General features: G+C 43.2%; 1 protein-coding gene across 1 annotated transcript in view; it reads right to left on the reverse strand.

Annotated features, from left to right (window-relative positions):
- Positions 1–917: 917 nt before the first annotated feature.
- The window catches only part of LOC126183510 (G patch domain-containing protein 4), a 59,164-nt gene continuing 36,727 nt past the window's right edge, over positions 918–23,354 (reverse strand). Inside the window, exon 5 of the mRNA XM_049925558.1 lies at positions 918–1,303. Coding sequence (XP_049781515.1) covers positions 1,021–1,303 — 283 coding nt within the window. The 3' untranslated portion in view covers positions 918–1,020. The remainder of the gene's footprint in view (positions 1,304–23,354) is intronic.

The raw sequence follows: 23,354 nt of genomic DNA on the forward strand, positions 1-23,354 counted from the left end.
AGGGGGACAGAGCACTCTCAGGGCAGCATCTAAATCAATCACACAAGCACCACAGTCATACCTCCTCCTCAGCAGATCTGCCGCAAGGGAAGCATGTATGGATCAGCGTACAGCCACAATATACCAAACTGTAAGTTGCCAGCCTAAGCTATGGGTTGACACAGTGACCTCTAGGAAGCCTCCGCCACTGATGACAGCAGATTTCATTACAGCCTATGAAGAAATTGGTCATGGCTGAGGCCACAGCTATGAGATGCATATTGGACTATACAATGATTAATAACTAATTATGTTTTATTTGCATCAAATGCCTGTCCCCCCCCCCCCCCCCCCCCCCCAATAGGTCGTCAGGCCAAATATCCTGACAAAAAACAGTGGGAGTTTCCAGCCCAGGAGTGGGCAACACCAACCTTAGTAAAGCATAGCACAAATAAAAACAAACAATTTACGTAGAAGGGTATCCAATTCGAGAAACCTATTTTCAGTTCCTGATAACTTTCTAGGTTCAAAGTTTGTGTACTGCACAAATACAGAGTCCTGACTGACTGCCAATAATTCACTACAAAACCAAAAACTGTCAACCAGAGCCACTTTCTGACATAAATGGTCAAAGGAGCTTAAACTGGTTTGTGTATGATAATACAGTCATAATAGATTGCAACCACAGTGAATTGTTGCATGCCACTTCAAAATTAGGACTGCATTTAAAGATCATGCTTTCCACATATTGGGGCTAATAAAGCTTTTCATCCTAATAGTGTTCAACAGGATGAATGAATCAAACACACACTGCTGTAGTTTGAGGAAGTACAGTAAAACAGAAACAAAGACTGGCAAATCTTGAATCATTTCATCACAGTAACACTGGATCTCATATGACAATGAAAATATAGAAGAAATGCTCAAACTTGATAATATGATTTTTGTAAGTAATTTTAATTTTATTTCTGTTAATGGTAACAATATGAAATAAAATACTGAAGGAAGTTTGGCTTTCAGCGATTTGAGAGGCCTGCACTGTTACACATCTTCAACACACTTTTCCTTTCTTTCTTTCTTCCTTTTTTTCTTCTTTTTCTTTTTTTCTTCTAATGTACCACAGTCATTTTCTGTACATTTTTCGACAGTTTTTGTGGAATACTTGTCTGCACATTGATTTTCACTACTTTTAGAGGTTTTACAATCAGATGATAACTTAATCTTCTTCAAGTTCTCACTTCCTGATAATTGTTTAAGCAATTTCTTGTCTTGATCCTCAATTCGAGCAAGTTTGCCACTGAGTCCCAAGCCATGTCGAGCACCTCTGTTTAAAATAAATAAATGGAGAAAGGTTAGTATATTTTCAGATGTAAGAAAAATAGGTTACAAATATTAATTTATTGCGATAGTAAAACAATACAAAGCAAAATAGCACAGACTATGTAACAAGGTGTAATAGCAAAACCGAAATAATTACTACATACTGCCCAGAACTCAGGACCAGGATTAAAATGGTTGATAATATGGGAGCAAATATAGATGAGAAAATCAATAAGTCAATAAAATGGGAAAACAGATACTGTACTGGGAATATTCAGGTTAGAAACAGGTAGGAGCAATATCACCAGGACCATGCTGACAAACTTTGACAAATGATGGGTCACACATAGAGGGCAAATTTTTGTATAAAATATATTATTTTCAACTCATTGCTTATTAGTTGCATATGAAATGGCTCTAATGCTCTGATAATGAATAGCTACAACTTCCTTTCTTTTGTGTGGTAGATCCTGCCATAATGCAAAATGAAACAACTTTTCAATACTATTGCAAGTGGTCTTCGTAATGGTGTGTAATACTGCACAACCAGTCCCAAATGGTTCAAGTTACACTTATCTAGAAGTATTAAATATCCTGATGAAAGCCACTTGCAACAGAGGCAGATTTTTTTATTGATATGACAATTTACAATTCAAAATAATTTTATTAAAAATTGATGCCAACTAGAAAAGACTACACATATACAATAACAATTTTACACACGTTACATTGACTGAAGACGTTTTTGAATAAATTTGCTCTGTGCCTGATACATGCTGCTGCCTTAACAGCAATGACCATTGTATTGTGTTAAGCATGGCAGGATTGTGTTTTATACCACAAAACTCATCACTTGTGTGGTAAAACAGCTCAATTTGGATGACAATTTCAGTACTGTACACTACGCTTTCGACATTTCTCCAAATAAATGGAAAATTTCCCAAAACCTAAAGCCAGCAGTGATTGAACATTAACACTGAAATGTGCTCAGAGTTCTGTAAAGCTGGTATGCAGAAATTAATCGTCAGATGCTTCTGTTAAGGAGCCATTCCAGCCCAAATGTTAATGGTCACTGTTTGATGGTGTGTGTGTGTGTGTGTGTGTGTGTGTGTGTGTGTGTGTGATTTTGATAAAATGATAAGTCAACTGGTCCTAGAAGTTAGACAACATACCAGCTGTATCCTCCAGATGGTTACACAAACTATACCTATAATACCTGCCACAGCAGGTATTCTGGTTGAAAATGCATAACCAAATCTCTCCATCTTGCTGTCATCAAAATTCAGTGTGTTTATGCCATCCCATCACAAACATGTTTCCTGAAGAGGTTATGAAGGGCAGCAAAAGAACTGTGATGTTTATATCTCCTGCTAAGAAACAAATGCTCAAAGATATAACAAGTGATCGGTTGCTGCCTCACCTGTAACAATTTTTAGTCCATGCTCGATCTAGAGCATTAAATGTAAAAGGGAAAGAGAAAAACACACACACACACACACACACACACACACACACACACAGAGAGAGAGAGAGAGAGAGAGAGAGAGAGAGAGAGAGAGAGAGAGAGAGAGAGAGAGAGAGAGGAGGTAACCAATGTGCCTCCCAAGTCTGAAACTTAAAAATGACTTGTTAAAATCAATTTACCTCAAATAATCTGCGTGTTTCCTATTGTCACTTACAGCTTGTTATTTATGGCTTGGAATACCCAGTAGAAATCTGTTTTCACCAGTGTTTTAATAATCCATCAATAGCGTTATGACACAGCACGAACATTTTGTCAAGTGTGGGAGGCAGTCTACTACTATTATGCTCACAGGAGACTCCAGGCATTCTTCTTGAGTAATGTCAGATACATCACATGATCACACTGACAGAACCACAGGCACATAGACACAGGCAACAGAGCATGCACAATGTCGGCACTAGTACAGTGTATATCCACCCTTCGCAGCAATGCAGGCTGCTATTCTCCCATGGAGACGATCGTAGAGATGCTGGATGTAGTCCTGTGGAACGGCTTGCCATGCCATTTCCACCTGGCGCCTCAGTTGGACCAGCGTTCGTGCTGGACGTGCAGACCGCGTGAGACGACGCTTCATCCAGTCCCAAACATGCTCAATGGGGGACAGATCCGGAGATCTTGCTGGCCAGGGTAGTTGACTTACACCTTCTAGAGCACGTTGGGTGGCACGGGATACATGCGGACGTGCATTGTCCTGTTGGAACAGCAAGTTCCCTTGCCGGTCTAGGAATGGTAGAACGATGGGTTCGATGACGGTTTGGATGTACCGTGCACTATTCAGTGTCCCCTCGATGATCACCAGTGGTGTACGGCCAGTGTAGGAGATCGCTCCCCACACCATGATGCCGGGTGTTGGCCCTGTGTGCCTCGGTCGTATGCAGTCCTGATTGTGGCGCTCACCTGCACGGCGCCAAACACGCATACGACCATCATTGGCACCAAGGCAGAAGCGACTCTTATCGCTGAAGACGACACGTCTCCATTCGTCCCTCCATTCACGCCTGTCGCGACACCACTGGAGGCGGGCTGCACGATGTTGGGGCGTGAGCGGAAGACGGCCTAACGGTGTGCGGGACCGTAGCCCAGCTTCATGGAGACGGTTGCGAATGGTCCTCGCCGATACCCCAGGAGCAACAGTGTCCCTAATTTGCTGGGAAGTGGCGGTGCGGTCCCCTACGGCACTGCGTAGGATCCTACGGTCTTGGCGTGCATCCGTGCGTCGCTGCGGTCCGGTCCCAGGTCGACGGGCACGTGCACCTTCCGCCGACCACTGGCGACAACATCGATGTACTGTGGAGACCTCACGCCCCACGTGTTGAGCAATTCGGCGGTACGTCCACCTGGCCTCCCGCATGCCCACTATACGCCCTCGCTCAAAGTCCGTCAACTGCACATACAGTTCACGTCCACGCTGTCGCGGCATGCTACCAGTGGTAAAGACTGCGATGGAGCTCCGTATGCCACGGCAAACTGGCTGACACTGACGGCAGCGGTGCACAAATGCTGCGCAGCTAGCGCCATTCGACGGCCAACACCGCGGTTCCTGGTGTGTCCGCTGTGCCGTGCGTGTGATCATTGCTTGTACAGCCCTCTCGCAGTGTCGGGAGCAAGTATGGTGGGTCTGACACACCGGTGTCAATGTGTTCTTTTTTCCATTTGCAGGAGTGTAGATAGTTTATCCTGTACTTGAGAGGAGGAGGAAGAGTCCCAACAGCTGTTATAAATCTTTCAGAGAGAGTATCGCCTTCTATGGCCAGAATTAAAGCTCCAATGTCTGCCCTGGTATCTTTTGCGAGTTATTGGATATACTGACAAAGTGAACACCCATCTTTCTAAATTGGGCAGTAATTCTTTATCTGTCTGTAGTCTAAGATCACGAGGAAAAATTATCCCTGTCACAGTTACACCTCATAAAGGCCGCACTGTGGTGCATGGCATAAAACCAAATTTGTTACTTGCGATCACTGCCCACGATAAATGGGAGATAATCTGTTGATTGATCTACTTCTCATATCATCTGGTGAGGCAACTTCACCACAAGTCTCATTTCTTCTCATAAGAAAAGTGGATGTATATTCAGGAAAGATTAGTCATCTGATGCAGATCCTGTACTGTGGTGTATATTATTCTTCATGTTTCTTAATCTTTTTTCCTCCCATGGTGCAACTACAGAAATATCTTGGGACTGTACCTTTCTACATTATATAAATCTGATCAATCAATCGAGACTGCTGTGGTTGTATGGCCACCAGCTTGAAACGTTTGAGTCTCCTCATTCTGTGTTGTTACCTCGGTGGCCCAGAAGGTGGGAAAAGAGGGCTGGAAGACTGCAACAGGGGTAAGAAGCAGTGCCCAAATGGTTCGAGGTCCCATGCTTGTCATACACATGCTCATGAAAGAAACAAAACTTCCTGGAAGGGGTGGTGGGAGGGGCAGTGGGGACGATGTTGGGAAAAATAGTACCTTGGCAATATTTCAGCATTAGTTTAAAAAAATTACAAGGCAAATCTCGAGATGTGTGAACTGCAGAGACAAAACAATCAACATGGGAATTTCCAAGAAGCAACATATGAAACATTTTATAATGCTGTTTAATGTTTAGGATGAAATTACTTGAGACTCAAAATAAAACAATGCTGTTTATTTAAACTCCAAGCTGAATATTTGGGACATAACTTAGACAAATACATTATACAGGGTGCAGCAGAACTGACTAAGCAGTTTCTATCAATTACTGCTAGGACTGTGGTGGGAGTAGGCAGTTGAATATTGTCTGCCTTTGTTCAGTTGTTGAACCCATTTCAGTAGCCAACATGGTCTGGACTGGTGCACATCGTGGTTTTGCCGTTCGTACTTATTATGAAAACAATAGATATGTGAGTGCTACACAATGAGCTTTTCGGCGACAGTCCAACATTCCACGCAACAATGACGTTCCTAATGCAAACAAAATTCGGTCCTGGGTTCGGCAGTTGGAGCAAACTGGTAGCACACACTGGAAGCACACATGGACGATGCAGATCCATCAGAATGTAAGAAAATGTGCAGCGGTGAGTACAGCAGTTCAACAATCACCGCAATGTTCTGCTTGATGACATGCTGTTGCAATGGGGATTTGAGACTGCAGTTTGAGGAGGATTCTGCAATGCGATCTGAAGTTCCATCCATTCAAAATAACGATTGCTCAAGAATTACGCCCGGCTCAGATCCCTCCTAATGCAGCTTTCTTCAGTAGTGACGAGGCACATTTTCATCTTAGTGGGTGGGTGAATAAGCAAAACTTTCGCTGCTGGGCTGACACTAACCCCTGAATTACTCATGAAAGACCGCAACATTCTCCTAAAGTGACAGTGTGGTGTGCCATATCACAATTTGGCGTGGTAGACCCTTACTTTTTTGAGAAGGAAGGAGTGACCATGACAGTGAATTCCACACATTATGTTTCAATGTTGAAAATTTTCTGCAACCCAGAATGGACAAGATTGTTGAAAAACATGGACTGGGGGACTTGTGGTTCCAACAGGATGGAGATACTGCACACACAGCTCGAATTTCACTTGATGTTTTGAGATAAATGTTTCCAGGATGCCTCGTTTCTTTGAGGGGTGATGTTGAGTGGCCTGCACGGTCACCATATTTGAGCATTTGTGACTACTTTCTTTGGGGATATCTGAAGGAAAAGGTTTTCAAATGCCGCCCTCACACCCCGAGTGGATTATTGACAAAGTGAATGCCATACCCTGCGATACGTGTGCAAGAGTTGCTCGAAACTTCAAGGATCGTCCACAACAATGTATTGATGCTAATGACCGCCATCTTGAGAACATTATTTTCAAAACTAAATGAATGTAAAATGGTATATTGTACTAATTTTGAAAATAGAAACATTTTTTTCTCTATACATCCAGATTTACTTTTTATTGCTCCTCAAAACTGCTTAGTCGGTTCTGCTGCACCCTGTACAACATACAGATATATAGACAGATGATAAAAATTCTTACAAATCCTTGTGAGCTGAAATAATTGAAATCTTTTCTTGGTACAAAGAACTACTATTTCAAGATAATAAAGAATGTAGCAATGATAGTCACACCTCCATATCAGTTCTGTTGAAAATGGGTGCTGTTTATATGGTGCTGGAACATGAAACATACAAGGAAGTAGAACAACAAATACTGCAACTGCAACACCTCTACCATTAGGAAACCCGCAATTCATCACTGTGAATGCATTACAGGAAAATATTTTTTATTTTTATTTATTTTTTGTGGTAGTCATTACTCTTTGACATCAAAGCATACAGTTTGGAGTTTCTAAAGCTTTGTTCAATTATTTACAGACTACCAAAACTTCTTCACAAATTTTGTGCAAAGAATAGGATTAAGCCTTTTCTGATAGCTGCTTTCCACACTGAATCTAATGGCAAGACAGAGAGAATGGTCAGAACATTAAAGCAACAGTTGCAAACAGCTATAAGCAATCAAAACAAGGAAGCTTGTACCGCACTTCCAAGGTGAACGAGAAAGACTCGGCAAAACTGCTTCACAGTAAACAGCTTTTCATACAGCTGAAGTTAATGCTATCATCAGATTCAAAACCACTATCACCCAGGTATAACTAGATTCAGAGTGAATGGGATGGTATTCTTCAGGCCACCCAGGAAACACTACCTGTGGAATCCACAGACAATAGGAAAGTGTTTGGAATTAACAGCATCACAAGACATCAGAACCAAGTGCATCCCAAGTATAACACATCCACCTCCACACCATTAAAGCACCTTTCCTAGTGCCACTAGTTGACTTATGAAAGTTCCAATCAGGCTTCAAAGGCTGCATGCTAACAAGTAGCACCAAGCAATGTCCTCACATGATAGGAAGTGCAATATCACAGACCTCTGGATAAGGATGCTGACAGGGAAGAAGAACCAAAGATCTTGTCACCAATTGTTCCTTCATTCTGGCCCCTATAAAAGATTGAAGTTTCAATCAAACAGTAATTTATTTTTAAGTTACAGACTTCCAAGAGCAACACTACAGTTATGGAAAGGTTGTTGACCTCATCCGTGCTGTCCTCAGACACCTCAGTGTTTACTTCATCATCTAAGCAACCTTGCTTATCTATGTATTCGTTGACAACTAGTCACCACTGTGACCAGTACAATCTTACTGGACCTGGAGTTGATGTCACTGACATCACCTGGATGGTGCTTAACTCTACTAATTACAAGCACAGCCCTCACACTCTCTCTCGTCAGTCCTATCTGCTACGTCAGGCCAATTTAATAGTTACTGTCTCTTCCATCTTCCACATGCCAACCAGAAAGCTTATAGCTCCTTTCTAAGTTGACCACACTTCTTTTTTTTATTCCTGTGGGTGAAGATCTGTTCTTTTTGGGTTTCATCATGTCCCTTTCGTGATCCACATACTTTTTAGTTCATCTGTAACTTTATATATGTGTGGGGTTCAATATACTTGTTGATTGCTGAAGACTTTGAGATAACAGTCACAAATGTAATGTACACAATAATATGAATTTATTTGAGTGTGGAAGTACAAGAAACACCAATCTGGTGAATAACACAATTAATGGCCACATTAATTCTGTGGTTCTATCAATTATAATTAGTGAAAGTTAACTTCACGAAGTGCAATGAGTGTGTGCACAGCTACCGAACAATGTTGGAAATATGTTTTATATGCCATAATCCTGAAAAAGTAATGAGCTTAAAAACTTCCATTCTGGTTAGTGGGTGATACGGTCTGGCAATGTAAGCTATACTTCTGACAAAGCACATGACATCCGAAGACCTATTCTGATTTTCCAGTGCAAAAAAATTAAGAGTAAAAGTAATTTCCATAACCATGGGAGCGGAGATGAAACTGAAATGAAATATATTGGTTCAGTTAATCATATAATCCTTGGAGCTTCATGAAAAAGTACTGACTTGGGAAGGACCAAATGGATAAATATTTGATGAAATAAAGGCTTTGTGAATTGTTTGTCAGTCTTCAACCTGCACAGAATCCTAGGGAGCACAGGTTAGTGATATGCAGAATAAAACTAAAGACTAAGTTAGAAGAATCTTTACTAATTGGGCACATAACTGTTACATGTTTCAGATAACTTCAGTGTGTGTGTGTGTGGGGGGGGGGGGGGTATGGCTCAGAAACAGACAGACAAGTTTGCAAGAATGCTAGGGGGGAGGTTGTGCTGAGAAATAATTGTTAAGAAATTAATTCCCACTTATTTAGCACTGAAGTTAGTCAATCAGGTCACTGTACGTACAAATACAAGCACTTGTATGCACAAAAAAGTGGTAATGCATAGGGATCTGTGGTTCTGCAAGTTACCACTTGTTGAAATGCCCATTACTGGTTAAAAAGATAGTTGAGCAGAAGCTATGTTAGTTCAGTTTGAGGAAACCAAATGAAGAACACATTTCGTGACATAGCCCCTGACAGGCTGCTTGAACTCGAATGCATGACAACCTGATTGGCTAACTTCAATGGTAGATAACTTGAAAATGGTGCAATGTGCTAAACTTTTTCCTTAACAACAATTTCTGAGCACCACCACCCCTGCAACATCCTTACAAGCTTTTTAGGCTGTTTATGACCAATATATGAGATATGACAATATAACCAACATTCTTTTGGAAGTCACTTATCATAGGTACCACAAACATCAAATTAAATGATATTTTAGATGAATATAACAGTCTAGAAGGATAATGTGTTAAAAAGTACACATTAGCAAAAGTGCAATATTACCGGAAGTGTGCTGCATGCAGTGTGGTGTAGCAGTTAGCACTGCTCACTGGTGTGCTATAGGTGGCCAGTTCAAACTCAACAATCAGCAATTATATGTTATTTAGTATTTATAATTTCTGGGAAGTTCTCCTAAGTTCTTATGTTTGTAAATTCTGGAATACCCAAAGCTTGTATAAATAGCAGCCCTTCCTACCCTGGAGTTCAGTTCTCTTCTGCTCTGGCTGTGCACTGGTGTCAGTAATAAATGTGCTTTCAGTACTAAGTGTTGTACTTCACTGATGACACTACTTTCATGTCTGGACTTGATTCTGGTTATGATGTGACACTATACTGTGGAGACAGCAGGTACTTCAAAACATTACAACATTATGATTCCAATAACGCAATTTAAAAGCCGTCATATACATCGACAGGAACTGCAATACAAGCAATATATCATTCCCAAGGTCTGTATATTCAAGAGTCCAATGGATTCCAAATCAACAGTGTCAGCTGCACATCAGACCTCAAACAGTGTTTTCCAGAGATGCTGGTCAGAACCTAAGGAAATGGCTGGAAGCATTCAATAGTTGCCAAACATAACAAATGTTGTTGTTGTTGTTGTTGTTGTTGTTGTTGTCTTCAGTCCTGAGACTGGTTTGATGCAGCTCTCCATGCTACTCTATCCTGTGCAAGCTTCTTCATCTCCCAGTACCTACTGCAACCTACATCCTTCTGAATCTGCTTAGTGTATTCATCTCTTGGTCCCCCCTACGATTTTTACCCTCCACGCTGACTTCCAATTCTAAATTGGTGATCCCTTGATGCCTCAGAACATCTCCTACCAACCGATCCCTTCTTCTGGTCAAGTTGTGCCACAAACTTCTTTTCTCCCCAATCCTATTCAATACTTCCTCATTAGTTATGTGATCTACCCATCTAATCTTCAGCATTCTTCTGTAGCACCACATTTCAAAAGCTTCTATTCTCTTCTTGTCCAAACTATTTACCGTCCATGTTTCACTTCCATACAAGGCTACACTCCATACAAATACTTCCAGAAATGACTTCCTGACACTTAAATCTATACTCGATGTTAACAAATTCCTCTTCTTCAGAAACGCTTTCCTTGCCATTGCCAGTCTACATTTTATATCCTCTCTACTTCGACCATCATCAGTTATTTTGCTCCCCAAATAGCAAAACTCCTTTACGACTTTAAGTGTCTCATTTCCTAATCTAATACCCTCAACATCACCCGACTTAATTCGACTACATTCCATTATCCTCGTTTTGCTTTTGTTGATGTTCATCTTATATCCTCCCTTCAAGACACTGTCCATTCCGTTCAACTGCTCTTCCAAGTCCTTTGCTGTCTCTGACAGAATTACAATGTCATCGGCGAACCTCAAAGTTTTTATTTCTTCTCCATGGATTTTAATACCTACTCCAAATTTTTCTTTTGTTTCCTTTACTGCTTGCTCAATATACAGATTGAATAACATTGGGGAGAGGCTACAACCCTGTCTCACTCCCTTGCCAACCGCTGCTTCCCTCTCATGCCCCTCGACTCTTATAACTGCCATCTGGTTTCTGTACAAATTGTAAATAGCCTTTCGCTCCCTGTATTTTACCCCTGCCACCTTTAGAATTTGAAAGAGAGTATTCCAGTCAACATTGTCAAAAGCTTTCTCTAAGTCTACAATTGCTAGAAACGTAGGTTTGCCTTTCCTTAATCTTTCTTCTAAGATAAGTCGTAAGGTCAGTATTGCCTCACGTGTTCCAGTATTTCTACGGAATCCAAACTGATCTTCCCCGAGGTCGGCTTCTACTAGTTTTTCCATTCGTCTGTAAAGAATTCGTGTTAGTATTTTGCAGCTGTGGCTTATTAAACTGATTGTTCGGTAATTTTAACATCTGTCAACACCTGCTTTCTTTGGGATTGGAATTATTACATTCTTCTTGAAGTCTGAGGGTATTTCGCCTGTTTCATACATCTTGCTCACCAGATGGTAGAGTTTTGTCAGGACTGGCTCTCCCAAGGCCTTCAGTAGTTCTACTGGAATGTTGTCTACTCCGGGGGCCTTGTTTCGACTCAGGTCTTTCAGTGCTCTGTCAAACTCTTGACGCAGTATCGTATCTCCCATTTCATCTTCATCTACATCCTCTTCCATTTCCATGATATTGTCCCCAAGTACATCACCCTTGTATAGACCCTCTATATACTCCTTCCACCTTCCTGCTTTCCCTTCTTTGCTTAGAACTGGGTTTCCATCTGAGCACTTGATGTTCATACAAGTGGTTCTCTTATCTCCAAAGGTCTCTTTAATTTTCCTGTAGGCAGTATCTATCTTACCCCTAGTGAGATAAGCCTCTACATCCATACATTTGTCCTCTAGCCATCCCTGCTTAGCCATTCTGCACTTCCTGTCGATCTCATTTTTGAGCCGTTTGTATTCCTTTTTGCCTGCTTCATTTACTGCATTTTTATATTTTCTCCTTTCATCAGTTAAATTCAATATTTCATCTGTTACCCAAGGATTTCTACTAGCCCTACTTGATCCTCTGCTGCCCTCACTACTTCATCCCTCAAAGCTACCCATTCTTCTTCTACTGTATTTCTTTCCCCCATTCCTGTCAATTGTTCCCTTATGCTCTCCTTGAAACTCTGTACAACCTCTGGTTCTTTCAGTTTATCCAGGTCCCATCTCCTTAAATTCCCACCTTTTTGCAGTTTCTTCAGTTTTAATCTACAGGTCATAACCAATAGATTGTGGTCAGAGTCCACATCTGCCCCTGGAAATGTCTTACAATTTAAAACCTGGTTCCTAAATCTCTGTCTTACCATTATATAATCTATCTAATACCTTTTAGTATCTCCAGGGTTCTTCCATGTATACAACCTTCTATCATGATTTTTAAACCAAGTGTTAGCTATGATTAAGTTGTGCTCTGTGCAAAATTCTACGAGGCGGCATCTGCAGAGCTAGTTGGCATATAAACTTGTACTACTGTAGTAGATGTGGGCTTCGTATCTATCTTGGCCACAATAATGCGTTCACTATGCTGTTTGTAGTAGCTTACCCGCATTCCTATTTTCCTATTCATTATTATACCTACTCCTGCATTACCCCTATTTGATTTTGTGTTTATAACCCTGTAGTCACCTGACCAAAAGTCTTGTTCCTTCTGCCACCGAACTTCACTAATTCCCACTATATCTAACTTTAACCTATCCATTTCCCTTTTTAAATTTTCTAACCTACCTGCCCGATTAAGGGATCTGACATTCCACGCTCCGATCCGTAGAACGCCAGTTTTCTTTTTTCTCCAGATAACGACATCCTCTTGAGTAGTCCCCGCCCGGGGATCCGAATGGGGGACTATTTTACCTCCGGAATATTTTACCCAAGAAGACGCCATCATCATTTAATCATAAAGTAAAGCTGCATGCCCTCGGGAAAAATTACGGCCGTAGTTTCCCCTTGCTTTCAGCCGTTCACAGTACCAGCACAGCAAGGCCGTTTTGGTTATTGTTACAAGGCCAGATCAGTCAATCATCCAGACTGTTGCCCCTGCAACTACTGAAAAGGCTGCTGCCCCTCTTCAGGAACCACACGTTTGTCTGGCCTGTCAACAGATACCCCTCCGTTGTGGTTGTACCTACGGTACGGCTATCTGTATCGCTGAGGCACGCAAGCCTCCCCACCAACGGCAAGGTCCATGGTTCATGGGGATAACACAATGTGTTTAGCAAATGTTGTACTTTTACTTGGGGGGCACGGCCAGCATTGGTTCGAGAACAACAAAGAGAAGCCCAACAGTTGGGATGAATTCCAGGCCGAACTGAAGGAAACGTTTGGTGACAATCAGTGACAAGTCCACTTAGCAGAGGAACAATTGAAGAACAGAGCCCAACATCACAGGGAAACAATGCAGTTTTACATACACAATATTTTGGCCCTATGCCATGCTGTGAATCTGAATATGACAGAAGCTGGCAGAATATCCCACTTGATGAAAGGTGTCACAGAACACACAAACTAAGCTCTTTTTGTAAAGGATGTTATTATAACACCACAAGAATTCATCAGATTATGCCAGCAATTGTGGAAATGGAACAAAAAGATTTGGAAGAAAGAGGTACGAGCAACTCTTCAATTGAGTTCTTATGGCAGTTATGGAAGACCATCATGACCTTGCCTCTATCACATGCCAGTCAAAAAAGAAGAGAGATAAAATTTTATGGCAGCCAGAAATGTTGGACTGAGTAAACAAGAGATAATGGCCATTAATGTAGAACCTCCTATGTCACGTGTTAATAGACAATGTTGGAGAAGAGGTGTATCGACCTGTAAGTACCAATCTCCACCACCAATTGAATGTGCCAGGAAGAACGGACTTGGCGAACTTGCACTTATGCCACAACTGTCAAATGACAACCCTGCACCCGAACAAAGAAGGTACAACCAATGTGGAGTTGGTGTAAATATATTGCTCCACAGAAAAACACATTTGGAGCATACAGGGCAACATGTTGGTAAGTAACCACTATGAATACCCTGAACAAGTTGTATGGTACTGCAGAGAAAGAAGGTGAGTACACTGATGACAACTACACTGCCAGATGTCAAACATCACGCTAGTTATATTCACACGTCAACTGCAGGCAATTATAGTCGACCTGTGGGACGAAGTCCAACGCCATATCCCGTATGAAGTTGCTCCCCAACATTCTGTAGTCATTCCCTGTCACAGTACAGAGGTACCTGCTGCTCATCTAGCAGTCAGATCCACGAAAACTAAGCAAGGCAACCATCTATGGGGGTGAGGCCACCCCAAATGGAATTCCTTCATGGACAATAGTCATCAAATGCCAGAAATCTCATTGTTATCTGTTATAACGTCAAGTTCAACACATATATTTCAAAACGACACAACACGTATATTTCACTGAGCAAGCTGACAAAGCAAGACATGTGAACACTGTAACATTCGAATGAGCACTGAGTACAAGTCTAGTGGCCGCTGGCTGGCTGGCAGCTTAGGTGGCGCAGCTGCTGCATGGCTGGCAGACAGTGCCGCATGTAGAGGACTCACGTAATTGTGCGGCGGCACTTTGAACGATCGGCGAGTCACAACACTTTTCCCCCCTTTTAAATTTTTTCACTGGTCTTGATGGAGATGGCCTGTAGATTGCTAATGTCCACAGGCGTTGTGTGACTGGCCGTAAAGTCTCGAGGAGGCGGCTTCCCGTACGGACGGAAGTGTCCCCAATGATAACGAGCCGAGATGACAGGAGACGTAGGAGTCGAATCTGCTAGGGCCCCGTGCGCCAATCTGCCCATTGCGGCAAGTCCAGTTGATATAACAGGAGACATGGGCGATGTGTTGGCGTCCGTAGGAGAAGGAGGCAAGTAGATTGGCTCCGAAAGATGACGGTCATCCGGTTCCTGCATGGGCACGTCTCCTGGTGGCGTCCGTTCTTGTACTGGCACCGAGATGATGGTGAGAGGGCTGCGTTGTGAGTAACGAGAGACGCCAAGATCCCGAGTACCCGGTAGAGCTGAAGGTGGTGTAGCGGCATTCGGAACAGGCATTGCCAGCACATGAGGCTGAAGCTGGTCCAAATGATGCACTGCAACACCCGTGTCCGTCTGGATTTCATACAGGCGTCGGCCACGGTGTCGTAAGATGCAGACCGGATTCCATTTTGGCCGCCTGCCATATCCCCGTACCCAGACAAGGTCGTCGGCGGTGAACCGGCCAAGCGAAGGCACCCACGGTCGTGAGGTGAAAGGCCGCAGAAGATGAAGTAGCGTGCGGGGCTGTCGGCCATGTAAGAGCTCAGCCGGGCTGTGGGCGCCCATGGGGGTGAAACGGTAAGAAGCCAGAAACTGGAGAAGCACATCATCAGCAGCAGAAGAAGTCATGAGTTTCCGCATCTGAGCCTTAAATATGCGGACCAGTCATTCAGCCTCACTGTTCGATTGTGGATGGAACGGAGGGGCCGTGACATGCATAACGCTGTGATGAGCACAAATATCCACAAATTTGGAAGAGGCAAATTGCAGACCATTATCAGTAACAAGAGTAGAGGGAAGGCCTTCCAAAGAAAAAACGCGGGCGAGAGCACTAGGCGACGTGCAATGGACAATGAAAGGAAAGTTAGCGTAGGCGTCAATTACGAGGAGCCAATAAGTACCTAAAAAAGGTCCCGCGAAGTCAGCATGAATGCGCTCTCAGGGCGTCTCAGGCGAAGGCCACGGTGACAAAGATGACTTCGGGGCGGCGGCCTGTGACGCACAAGGGCCGCAGGCAGCGACCATGTGTGCTATTTCAGAGTCAATGCCAGGCCAGTACACATGACGGCACACCAGAGATTCTGTGCGACACACACCCCAGTGCCCTTGGTGAAGGAGCCGCAAAACCGAAACACGCAAATATGCAGGTACCACAACACGCGGCAAAGCATTGTTGGTAGAAAGGAGGATAACACCATCCCTAGCCGTGAGGCGGTAGCGCAAAGCATAGTAGTTCTGCAATGGGTCAGAAGTCTTAGTGGACGGACAATCTGGCCAACCCATCTGAATACAGCGTAGAACAAGGGAGAGGGTAGGATCAGAACCCGTAGCCGCCGCCAGCCGGTCCCCTGTGATGGGGAATCCGTCCACAACCCGCTGTTTGGCAACATCCAGATGGAAACACAAAAGTTCGTCCTTATCGAATGCCAGATGAGGACCCATGGGAAGGTGAGACAGCGCATCAGCATTCGCATGTTGAGCCGTCGGCCGGAAATGAATCTCATAATTGAAACGAGACTAGTAAAGAGCCCAACGCTGGAGGCGATGTGCAACCTTGTCAGGAAGTGACTTTGATGGATGAAACAAGGAAACAAGTGGTTTGTGATCCGTAACAAGATGTAATTTGGATCCATAGAGAAAAACACCAAACTTATGAAGAGCATAAATAATGGCCAAAGCTTCTTTTTCAATTTGAGAATACTTTTGTTGGGCGTCCGTGAGCGTTTTGGAGGCATAAGCAATGGATTGTTCAGAGCCGTCTGAAAAACGGTGCACAAGAACTGCACTGACCCCGTATTGAGAGGCATCCGTGGCAAGAACAAGATGTTGGCCAGGTCGATAAGTAGCCAGGCACGGGGCCTGTTTCAGCATGGTCTTCAATTTCTGGAAAGCCGCATCACATGACGCGGACCAGTGAAAAGGCACGTTTTTATGCAACGGCTGAGCCACCGAAGCAGCAGACGGTAAGAACTTGTCATAGTATGCTATTTTCCCCAAGAAGGCCTGCAGTTCCTTAACAGATGTAGGGCGAGGAAGGGCATCGATGACAGCGACAGTTTGCTGAAGCGGACGAATATCATCCCGAGAGAGTTGAAACCCCAAGTACGTGATAGATGCCCGAAAAAATTGTGATTTCTGAAGATTACACTTAAGACCGGCAGTCTGTAAGACATGAAAAAGTGTGCGGAGGTTCTGAAGATGTTCTTCAGTGGTGGAGCCAGTGACAACAATGCCGTCCATGTAATTTATACACCCAGGGACAGGGAGCAATAATTGTTCTAAGAATCGCTGAAAGAGAGCAGGGGGGCTGGCAACCCCGAATGGCAATCGTTGGTATTGATTGAAGCCGAAAGGCGTGTTAAGGACCAGAAACTGCCGGGAAGCAGTGTCAAGAGGAAGTTGAGGATAATCTTCTGACAGGTCAATTTTAGAAAAATACTGGCCTCCCGCAAGTTTAGTGAACAATTCCTCAGGTCAGGGCATAGGGTAAGTGTCGATGAGGCATTGTGCATTTACAGTGACTTTAAAATCACCACAGAGACGAATGTTACCATTGGGCTTAGCAACGACAATGACAGGACAGGACCACTCACTGGAAGTGACAGGAAGCAAGACCTCTGAAGTAGTGAGACGATCCAGCTCCCGTTTTACCCTATCACGATGGGCCACAGGAATGGGCCGAGACCGAAAAAACTTAGGCCGAGCAGTGGGTTTGAGCCTGATATGAGCTTCAAAGTCGTTTGCACGGCCTAACCCAGGAGAAAAAGAGGGACGAAAATGTTGTCGACAAGGAATCCAATTGAGCATAAGGAATAGCATCAGAGACGATATTGACAGAGTCGTCTATGGAGAACCCAAAAACGCGAAAGGCATCGAAACCAAAAAGATTCTCTGCGTTACTCTGGTCGACCACAGATATGGGAACAGTGCGAACGACGGATTTGTAAGATACCTCAGCAGTAAATTGTCCCAAGATAGAAATCTTCTGTTTATTGTACGTCCATAATTGCCGAGTGACAGGTGATAGGAGTGGAGAACCCAACTGAAGATAGTCTGAAAATTAATTATAGTGGTAGCAGAACTGGTATCCACCTGCATGCGAACATCCCGACCAAGGATTTGGACAGTGAGGAATAACTTCCATGAAACGGAAGAAGTGCAATTGACAGACAACACAGAATCGGAATCAGCGTCACGTTCATGAACGTCATGTATGCGGTCGGATTTGCAAACGGAAGACACATGACCTTTCTTTTTGCAATTGTGACACACAGCCCAACGTTGGGGACAATCCTCGCGTGAATGTTTCGTAAAACACCGCGGACATGAAGGAAGTTGCCAGGGGTTTTGCTGCAGTTTCTTAGAGGTTTGTTTACAGTTAGGCCGAGGCTGCACATGGGAGCGTACTGCGGCCACGTCGGCCGGCGGGGACGCACCACACGCATCGTCAACAGCGCACAGAGGTTGTATTTCCCCGACGTCACCCCACGCCTCTATTTGCACCCCAGCGGCGCGAGAAATTTCAAAAGACTGCGCAATGGATAGGACTTCATCTAGAATTGGATTTGCCAACTGAAGGGCACGTTGCCGAACTTCTTTGTCGGGCACCGACTGGATAATAGCATCCCGTACCACGGAATCTGCATAGGATTCTTTGTGAACGTCAATAACAAATTGACACTTTTGACCGAGGACGTGAAGCTCAGCAGCCCAAGCGCGATAGGATTGATGCGGTTGTTTTTGACAACGATAATAGGACAACACGAGAGGCTACCACATGCGTTTTCTTTTGAAAATAGACAGAAAGAAGTGAGCATGTTTCAGCAAAGGGCAAAGATGCAGGATCTTTCAAAGGAGCCAATTGCGACAACAACCGATACATTTGAGGTAAAATCCAGGAAAGAAACAGAGACTTACATGTTTGTTTGTCCGTGACATGAAATGCCAAGAAGTGCTGTCAAAGAAGTTTTTCATAATCAGACCAGTCTTCTTCCGTCTCGTCGTAAGGAGGAAAAGGAGGTATACACAACAACGAGAAACGCCCCGCATTTGACGCCGTGACGAAATCGCGAATCGCTGATGTTAGAAGCGTCTGCTGTTCATTGAGACCTTGCAATAGTTGCTCGACAGTAGCCATGGAAACCTGTGGGTCAATGATGAAAAGGAAAAATCCACTACCTCGTCGCCAATTGTTATAACGTCAAGTTGAACACATATATTTCAAAATGACACAACACATATATTTCACTGAGCAAGCTGACAAAGCAAGACATGTGAACACTGTAACATTCGAATGAGCACCGAGTCTAAATCTAGCGGCCGCTGGCTGGCTAGCCGCTTAGGTGGCGCAGCTGCTGCATGGCTGGCAGGTGTTCTAGTTAACTCGGGGGTTAGTTTTTCTGCACTGTCAAACGCTTATTGTCACCAGCTAAAGAGGACTGTGTTTCGATTGGCGTTGGTGTGAAGTTCTCTCTCAGTATTCTCATGATACAGTGGTGGGACTGGAGAAATTCAAGGAAAATTTGGCATCTCACTGCAGTAGTTGCCACAAGGGATGTGCCTTAGGGCAGAAGTCCTTTATAAATTGTTGGTAGTATGAGCACATACTGAGAAAACTTCTAATGCCATGGATGTGTTGAAGGGTCAGAAAACCTGTGACTGCTTGTCATTTTCTCTGTATCAGGAGGGACTCTTTCAATGTTCACTACATGCCTGGGATTTTTATTTCTTGTGTGACAAAGAGGCAATTTTTCAGGTTCAGGCATAGGTCTGCAATCTGAAAACAGTTTAACACGATTGTTTGGTGATTTAGATGTCAGATGTCTTCAAAAAATGACATTGTCCATTTAAGACATTGAACCAGGTTGTCCATTGTAAGTTTGAGGGTGACTAGAGTGTCACATAGTCCAAACAGAATAATTTTGAACTCATACAGGCCATCAGACATTACAAAGGCAGCCTTTTCCCAGTCATTGTCATCAATGTTGATTTATCAATAGACTTTCTGCATGCCCATAGTTCTGAAATACTTTGTTCCTCTCAAGCTGTCTAGGGGCTCAGTAATGTGCAACAATGAATAGATATCTTTCTTTGTGAGTTTGTTCAGCTGTTGGCTGTTGACACAGAAACATCGTGTGGCATTCTGCTCCTTCCTAAGGACAACAGGAGAGGGCTAAGGACACTCTGAGCATCTAGATTGACGACTGAGACTTGTCATTGAAACAGTAGGATAATGTCTTCAACAGCAAACAACTGTCCAGAACAATCTTTGTTTAGTGTACTTGCTGAAATAGCTTCATCAGTCTGGAGCTCTGATCTTTGACAGTCTATGACAGCTTGTGATGCTTTCAAGATGTCCCATCCAAGAATAACATTACAGCTACAGTCTGAGAAAATGAGAAATTTGAAGGACTGTGCTCTATCATGCAATTCTAGTTCCTCTCAGCTGGATGTATTTCTCATTTGCAACCTGTTCACAGCTTGTGGTCTAGTGGCTAGCATTGCTGCCTTTGGATCCCGGGATCCCGGGTTCGATTCCCAGCCGGGTTGGGGATTTTCTCTACCAGTGGACTGGTTGTTTGTGTTGCCATCATCAACCATGACAGTAGCTAGGTTGGACTGCGTAAAAATTGGACTGTGTAAAAATTGGGACTTTGTGCAGGCACTGATGACCACGCAGTTGAGTGCCCCACAAAACCAATCTTCATTTGCAACCTTCAACACAATTGAAACACAACAGTTCTACAACAAATTCAGGAAGGTGTTGATAAAGTGATAGATTATGCTTCCAGAGTACTCTCAAATTCCGATAGGAAGCACTCTCCAACCAAGAAAGAGTACCTTGCAGTTGTCTGAGCCATCAAGTTCTGATTGAACTTATTTGGCAAACCATTCACTGTTGTGGTGTACCACCATTTTTTATGCTGGCTGGCTTAGTCTGTAGGATCCATCAAGCAGACTGGTGAGCTGGACACAGGTTTCAGGAATATGACATCACAGTGGTACACAAAAATGGACACAATCTCAAGGACACTGCCTTTTAAGGAATCCTGTGGCAGAAAACAGCAGCCTGGACTAAATCTCAGTCATTGTTGCTTTAAATGGAAATGATGCTGCATTTCTGAAAACCATACAAACCTTGAAGAATGAGACACTGATGAAAGGAGAATTCAAATTAATAAATGAAGCATTATATAAGAGGAATTATGATCTGACAGGATGGAAACGGTTGCTCGTCTTCCAATCTCGCCTATGGCCTACTATCCTGAAGTTTTTCCACAACGCTTGCACATCTGGTCACCAGGGATTTGTGAAAATTCTAGACAGAACCAGAAGTAGGGTTCTCTGTCCAGTTCTATACCAATCTCTTAGACACTACAAGAGCCATTCTAAGGAATGCCAGCAGCGGAACCTCATTCTGCACTTACCGCCGGTGTATCTGATACCAATTCCGCTTGCAGCAGGGCCAGTTCACTAGACTGGAATTGACCTATTGGGGACGCTTCAGTAGTCAGTTAATAGGAATCAATTGATAATAGTCTGTACAGACAACTTCACCTGCTACACTGTCACCAAAGCTGTGCTGACTGCTGAAGCTACAAAAATTTCAACATTGCTTGTTGAAGACATAATTCTGAAGCAATGAGCACCCTGTGTGATGATCTCTGATCGTATAAAAGTTTTCAGTCAAGACTAACATCAAAGGTAATGTCATTCAATGACATCACCCATATGAAGACAACTGCTTACCCCTACAGACGAGTAGTATCACAGTTTGCTTTAAAAAGACGTTGATGTGCTCTTGAAGTATGCTGATGCAGATCAGAGAGATTGGGATACAATACTACCCACTGCAACATTCACATACAACACAGTGAAGCAAGACACTATATGTTTCACACCTGTCTTTCTGATCCACAGTTTGAGGCCAAAACAACAACGGATACACTGTTCCCATTTCGACTGGACGATACTCAGGATGACTATGTGAAATTATTCATTACCAGGACCAAAGAAGCAAGACAGCTTGTTTGCATATGATCCTTGGACACCCAGGAGAAAGACCAAGATCGGTATAATGCCAAGCACTGGCCAGTGAGATACAGCTCAGGAAATATGATATGGATTTTTACTCTTGTTCAGAAAGTGAGACTATCAGAAAAGTTACTACAGCAATACTTTGGGCTGTATCATATTCTTCACTGCTTGGTGGACATCACATATGAAGTGAAGGACTATGACCCTTCATCAAGAAGAGACAAGTGCAGAGACGTCGCCCATGTCCTCCGTAGGAATCCGTACTACAGTTATGGGGCACAGATCAATGATGAGTGTTTCTCATTTAAGGAAATTGGTGAACCATTTGTCAATTGTGAAACTTCAATGAGAGGGGCTACCTACAATGCTCGACATAGTGAAGATGATATGACAACAGAACCAGAACACGAAAATTCATCAGTGCTGCCACACAAAGGAACACTGACAAGCGGTAGAACGAGGGTGCTGTAGTTCTCTCCAATGCAAACTTCTGAATTGCAGGAGAGAAATAAATGGCACAAGCTTTAGTGCATGCAGTGTGGTGTAGAAGTTAGAGTTGGTGGTTGGTGTGCTGCATGTCTCAGTTCAAACCCAACCAACAGCAATTACTTGTTATTTAGTATTTATCATTTCCGGAAGGTATTCAAAAGTTTTTTACATTTGTAATGTTTGTATATTCTAGAATATTTGAGGTTTGTATAAATATCAGCCCTTTCTGTCCTGAAGTTCAGTTCTGTTCTGCTCTGGCTGCATGCTGGCATTCATGACAATCTATTTTCAGTACTAAATCTTCTAATTAATTAATGACCCTACTTTTGGATATCGACTCGATTCTGGTTACAACATGGGAATATGATTTTCTGAACTAAAACCTTCAAGAACCTGTGTGACAAAGTATGAAATGGGGGGGGGGGGGGGGAGGAGGAGGAGGAGGAGGAGGAGGAGGAAGGGAGAACAAATACTTTGGGTTAGCACCAATCCCTATCAGGTAGGATGTCTGACGACACTGTTGACATACAATGGAACGAAAACTGAGCAATATAAATGACCATGAGAGGTGGATAAAGCTACAGGTCGTGAGTGGGGAGGGGAGTGTTACACTTGGGAACAGTATGATAAAAGTTTAAACAAAAACAAGGAATTAGGGAGAGGGGGTAGGCTAATACATATGAAGCATGCACAATATTCACAGTAACACCTGCATTACATAAATCAAGTACGAGAGAATGCTAATAACAGCCATGCGGGGATAATACTTGAATTTGAAATATCCCACGATACGCTATAATCGGAGCATTTGTCTGTAGAAAAGTAGTAGCATGTCATTTAAAAATGTAAACTCTTGAGGGGGATCACCTGAAGAGTGATGTGAATTTACTGATCAAACACTGATGCTGCAGTAAAACCTCATGTTGTGTTGTAGTGTTAACTTCTGTCAC

The sequence above is a fragment of the Schistocerca cancellata genome, chromosome 4, assembly GCF_023864275.1.
Source record: "Schistocerca cancellata isolate TAMUIC-IGC-003103 chromosome 4, iqSchCanc2.1, whole genome shotgun sequence".
In the NCBI taxonomy this organism is placed as follows: domain Eukaryota; kingdom Metazoa; phylum Arthropoda; class Insecta; order Orthoptera; family Acrididae; genus Schistocerca; species Schistocerca cancellata.